The sequence below is a fragment of the Papaver somniferum genome, chromosome 4 (genome assembly GCF_003573695.1).
Source record: "Papaver somniferum cultivar HN1 chromosome 4, ASM357369v1, whole genome shotgun sequence".
In the NCBI taxonomy this organism is placed as follows: Eukaryota; Viridiplantae; Streptophyta; class Magnoliopsida; order Ranunculales; family Papaveraceae; genus Papaver; species Papaver somniferum.
The window spans coordinates 24,579,070-24,585,312 of record NC_039361.1 but is presented as its reverse complement, the minus strand read 5'-3'; the positions used below and the strand labels follow the sequence as shown (position 1 = coordinate 24,585,312).

The 6,243-nt window shown below is 36.8% G+C and overlaps 1 protein-coding gene across 1 annotated transcript; it reads left to right on the top strand.

Moving 5' to 3' along the window:
- The first annotated feature begins 241 nt into the window (after nucleotides 1–241).
- LOC113272197 (alpha-L-fucosidase 1-like) lies at nucleotides 242–2,753 on the top strand. The gene is made up of 3 exons (XM_026522079.1): nucleotides 242–981; nucleotides 1,090–1,329; nucleotides 2,045–2,753. Exons 1-3 carry the CDS (start codon nucleotides 434–436, stop codon nucleotides 2,751–2,753), a joined length of 1,497 nt encoding a protein of 498 aa, XP_026377864.1. The 5' UTR covers nucleotides 242–433.
- The last annotated feature ends 3,490 nt before the right edge of the window (nucleotides 2,754–6,243 follow it).

The window sequence follows — 6,243 nt, the reverse complement described above, 5'->3', positions numbered from 1 at the left end:
ATCAATCTCTATAAAAAATAACCGAAATATCTCGAAATCAACAAATGAGGATTTGGGGTCACTAATACGTGCATCCTACAGCAGTAACATTAGCTGGACATGAAAAATAAAACTAATAATTTGGATGCCAGCCAAGAAAAACGAGGCCGGGGAAGAAGATTATTAAGACATGTTAATCGTGGTTACAGAATAGGGAGTGGACTTTATTAAGAATTGAGGCAGGTATTAATTATTAAATTTACAACTAGAGAGTAGACTTTCAAACAATTATTAAGCAGTAACAGAATGGGCTACATTTTAAACATGCAAGGGTCTAATTATACCTGCTGATCTTCTCAGAAAAGAAGAAGAAAAAGTTTTATGTTCCAAAGAAAACTGCATGCACTTATAAGACAGAATTGAAAGGTAGGAACAGTGAGCAAGAAAGACAGAGATGGGCAAATTCTTCATAATTTTATATCTGCAACTAATAGAATTTTTCATGCCAATATGGGTTTTAACCACAGCCACGACGTATACGCCAACTCCGCCATTGCCAATCCTTCCGTTGCCCTCTGCAACTCAACTGAAATGGCAACAAAGAGAATTTATAATGTTCTTACATTTTGGAGTTAATACTTTTACTGATTCAGAGTGGGGAACTGGTCAAGAGGATCCGTCGGTTTTCAACCCAACAGGTCTGAATGCGAGTCAATGGATGGATGTTGCAGCTAATTCTGGAGTTTCATTAGTAATTCTTACTGCAAAACACCATGATGGGTTTTGTTTATGGCCTTCACAGTACACTGATCATTCTGTTGTAAGTAGTCCCTGGAGGGATGGTAAAGGAGACGTCGTTCAAGAATTTGTTAGTGCTGCAAAGATTCGAGGAATCGATATCGGATTGTATTTGTCTCCATGGGATATGCATGATAAAAGATATGGGCATGAACGAGAGTATAACGAGTACTACTTGGCTCAGTTGCAGGAATTGCTTACAAGGTAAACATGAAATAAAAAGGCTAAACAGATAGGAACTTTGTCTAATTATAGATATTAAATTTTGATTGTTGTAGCTATTTTCATTCCATTTATCTGATTATTTGATAGATACGGAAAGGTTCAGGAGATTTGGTTTGATGGAGCAAAAGGAGCAAATGCGCCTAATATGTCCTACTACTTCCAAGATTGGTTTTCCATTGTTAAAGAATTGCAAGGTTCTATCAATATATTCTCGAATGCTGGTCCTGATGTTAGATGGGTTGGATCTGAAAATGGATATGCCGGGAGTACATGTTGGTCGACAATCAATCGAACTGCACTGAAAATTGGAGAGGGCGTCGATGTCAGGTAATATTCACACTTATCTTAGGGCGATATTCTGCTACCCTATGGTTAGACCTTCCCGTTGCTGTAAATTGGGACGTGTGCAGTGCTGGGGCAAACTAATCGGCATAGTGACAAAGCACCATAGCACCAAACTAATCAGCACAGTGACACACCACCATAGCATGCGACACGAATAAACACATGGCACAATGCAGCATACTAAACATACATAAAATACCAGACAACACGGTACAATATATAACATTTTGCGTGTATTTCACAAACCGGTGTTTGTTCTAACTAATTTTTGACATTTTATCTTTGTTATGTTGACTTATTCCTATAACAACACATATTTAGAAAATATTTTCTTCAAAATGCACAAAATAAATGTGACCAGCACGGCACAACAAGTTTATTTTCTTGGCACAACACAACACAACTCTCTCTAGCACAGTACAGTACGACAAGGCACAATATCTCGTAAGGCAAAAAATGACACAACACGCTAAGCACGTGATTTCGTGGATTCGGTTGTGTGATTTCGTGGATTCGGTTGTGCTGGGCCGGCACGTTTTACACCTATCGCACAAGCATGATGAGACGGCCGACCGATGGATACTTTATTCTTAAGAATCCATTCCATGCAGAACACCCTCCCGACATTGTATATTTGTATGTTGATTGTTTGATCATGCATGAAAACTTCACCTTTCTTATTATGTTTCTGTTGTAGCTATCTTAACACAGGTGATCCAAAAGGATCACACTGGTTGCCCGCTGAGTGTGACGTATCAATCAGGACCGGTTGGTTTTGGCACAAATCTGAGAAGCCCAAGCCATTAAGTGAATTGCTCAATATATACTACAACTCGGTTGGAAGAAATTGTGTGCTCTTGTTAAATGTACCTCCTAATACCGCAGGCCTTGTATCAGAAACCGATATTCAACGTCTAGGGGAGTTTCGAAAAGCAATTGATACAATTTTTAGTGTCAATTTGGCTGAAGGAAATGTCATAAAAGCCAGCAGCCATAAAGGAGAAAGTTTCCGCCCGGAAAACGTACTTGATGGCGATCATTTATGGTCATATTGGACACCGAAAGATAACTCAAAAGGCGATCACTGGATTGAAATATTAGGGGATAACAAGGGAGGAGTGAAATTCAATGTTGTGAGAATTCAAGAGGCTATAGGCCTAGGGCAGAGAGTTAAAAAGCACGAGATTTACGTAGATGGAAAACTGGTTGCCAGTGGAATGACAATTGGTTACAAGAGGCTTCATAGGCTTGAAGTGGGAGTTGTTCATGCCAAGAGAGTAAAAATCTTGATCAAGGAATCAAGAGGATTGCCGGTGATATCATCTATCGGTCTTCATTTTGATCCATTTTGGAACCCAAGTAAAGCATTTAGTTCAAACAAAAATTCAACCAAAACCTTTGCTTAAGATTGTTGCTATCTTTTGACTCTCAGTACATTGTACACTTTAAAAGTTCATAAATAAAAGCTGGATGCATTATTTGTTCCAATTTTGGAATATTCTTAACGTTTTTGTATGCAACTAAGGCCCCACATGTGATCTTCTTGGGTTTCAGCTACAATACCGACAAAAATCTTTTCTCCTCTCTGGAAATATGGTCAAGCGAAAGTCAACATCTCAGTCAACTTAGTCAACCTTGATTTTCCAATAAATTTTTGATCCGTTTCGGTTTTAATTGCTTCATTCAATTGCTTTACAGTCTTGTCTGAAATATGCTCTTTATTAATTGTGTCTTAATGTTGCTTTTCTTTATTGTTTTTCCTCTCATTTTTTTGTCCTAACTTCCTTATTTCAATTTTTCTTTTGTATAATTTTCTAATTTTAATTATGTCTTTATCCTTTAATGGCAGCTTAGTCTTCTCCTCCTTGTTGCCACGCATTGGTGCAGCAGTCATGTCCTATCACATCATGAAAGTTCTTCACATTTGGCAGTTTCAAAGTTGGCATCTTCAAAGTTGGCATCTTCAAAGTTGGCTTTTTATTGGAGTGGTGCAGGTTTTGTTCATCGTTATCTCTTCACTTCATAGTTATCTAAATTGGGTTCATCGCATGGGTTATTCTCATCCACCTTTACGGAAATTTTTTCACGATGTTATCCACAGTTCTTCACAAGCTTTGATATTTTCAATTTTTTATCAGTTTTCGATTTTTTTAACACTTATCACCTATATCTATCTTCATTAATTCATGACACCTCTTTCTGATTTCAATTTTAAAATCCATACCTATCCTCTGTATCACTTGACACCTCCTTTAAATTTCATCTATAAAAACCATTTCATAGAATACTTTTTCTCTTACACCCTTCCCTGTTCTTATCTGTTTTTTCATCTCTTCGCCTTGATGGATAGACCTGTTAGGAATAATATTATTAAGCAAATGGAAGGTGTTTCAATTAGTGATGAACCTCTTAGAAGAAGGGTAGTAATGCATCCGAATACTGCAATTTTAACTGGAGTTAGAGACTGGAGATATAGTCTTACTGGAAAATTTTATGCTCCTGGTGTTATGATTTGGCAAGATGCAGAGCGTGCTGCTAAATTCATTTGTCCTCATTTAAGAAGACATAACCAATGGATGGTTCAGGTGCGTAATCTAGAATCTAATATCTTTGTTATCAAATTTCAAGTTTCTGAGGATAAAGATGCAATTCTTTTTGGGGGTGGAACCCGACTATGGATTATCATCGGCTCGATTTCTCGATTTCACCTTACTGGTTAGAATACAAATACTTGTTACCAGAATTCACTTATGCTGATATCTTACGTATGATTAGTAATATAGTGGGTGAGGTTAGAATTGTTGAACCTGATGGTATAAACCCTCCTACATCTTCCAAGTATAGATCTTTATCCTCATCAATGTTAACACCCCACTTATCACTGGTATCACTGCTGCTAATGTTCCTGGTGTGGAAAGTTGGATCGGCTTCTTTTATGAGAAACAACCATATAGACTTTGTTCTAAATGTGAAGTCCCTAATCATGAAGAAAATGATTGTGCTGATATGACTAATAGAAGGATTGAGATGGAAGAAATTGTTCGAGGTTTTGGATTTGCTGAACCTATTGTACCTCCTCAAAAAAATCCCCAACAGGAATCTCAACTTTTTCTACAACATGGCTCTCAACGCCGTAACAGACTGAGACAACCTTTTGCTCAAGATCAAGCTCGTCTGTTTGATGGGATGCATATATCAATCTTCTCATCTACTGACTCTGGTACTGGTGCTTCTTCCTCGCATAACAATCAGTCTCAACCTGCTACTTCAGTGTTCCCGATGTCTGCTTTGTCAAGTGATGGTGGTAGTACAAGTGGCACTAAGAAAAGATATCGTCATGTTACTCTGGTTATAACTTCTGAGGCTCAAGATGCTGCTGATGATATTGAGAATAACAATACTATTCGAGATTTTTAAACTGTCTCTGTGCAAGATTATAATACTACTTCTGATCACGAAAATGTGTGGGACATTACTGCTGCTAATGCTGATGTTTCTCAGAATCATACTGATGCATGGCAACATGTGGTTTTCTCAACCTCTCTTTATTTATTTTCCTTTATTGTTTGCAGCTTTTGTTTTCATTACTCTTTTCACATCTTCTTTCTTAGTTTTAAAAGTATGAAAATATTTTTTTGGAACTGTCAAGGCATTGGAAACCCTCATACTAGAGATTATCTTAAATTTTGTTTACATCAATATGAGCTAGATATTTTCTTCTTGTCTGAAACTAAAGCTCAACCTAATAATATGAGATTTTATCTGTCTCATACTAGATACCCTCATTATTGGTTTTATCCTGCAATTGGTCTTTCTGGTGGTATCGCTTTAGCTTGGAAAAATGGCGTAGATGTTGAAATTATGCATACTACTAGTGATACTATTTTTGCAATTATTTATACTCATGATCATAACTCTGATTTCTTGGTCACTTTTATGTATGGTGCTTATAATGTTGTTGACAACAATAATCAGTGGCAGTATCTTTTGGATATGCATAGCTCTGTAGATCTTCCTTGGGCTTTGTTAGGTGATCTTAATTTTACCATGTCAGATTCGGAAACTCATAGTCATACTACTCATACTCATCATTCTAACAATATCATAAACTTTGTCCAACAACTAGGACTTATTGATTTGGGTTATGTAGGTTCTGATTCCACTTGGTCTTAAACATCTCTTTGATTTATTTGGTCAAGCTTCAGTTCAGGTTATTAGCATGCAGAAATACACAATCTTTTTTGGTAAGCACACAACTCATTCTCAGCGAAATAGTATATCTGGCATTCTCAATATGAAGCTTATGGGTTTAGGTGAAAAATACTTGGGTTATTGCACAGGTCTCGACAGCAAAACTCTAAAGGCATCTTAGACAAAATATATCATCGTCTTCAAGGTTGGAAAAGTAAGACAGTTAATCAGGAACGGAGAACTACCCAGGTAAATACTGTTCTTAGTTCTATGGGCATGTATCAGATGCAAGTTTTTAAAATTCCTGATTCAACGATCCAACAAATGGATAAAATCCAAAGACAATATTGGTGGAATAATTACAATACTCAGCATGCTCCTAATCTTTTCTCTTGGAAAAAAATGAAAGTTCCTAAAAGATATGGAGGTTTGGGTCTCAAACATCTGAGCAATTATAATGCAGCATTTTTAGCAAAAATGTCCTGGAATCTAACACACAATCAAGATGCTTTGTATGGCAGAATCTTAAAAGGTAAATATTTTCCCTTTTTTGATCTTCAGTATTATCCTCCAGCTGATACAAAAAACTCAAGATGGTTATGGCAGAGTTTGTGTTATGGTCTTCAAATTATAATGGAAAATGCTAAGTGACAAGTGGGTGATGGTTCGACTATAAACATCTGGACTGCAAATTGGATCCCTTCT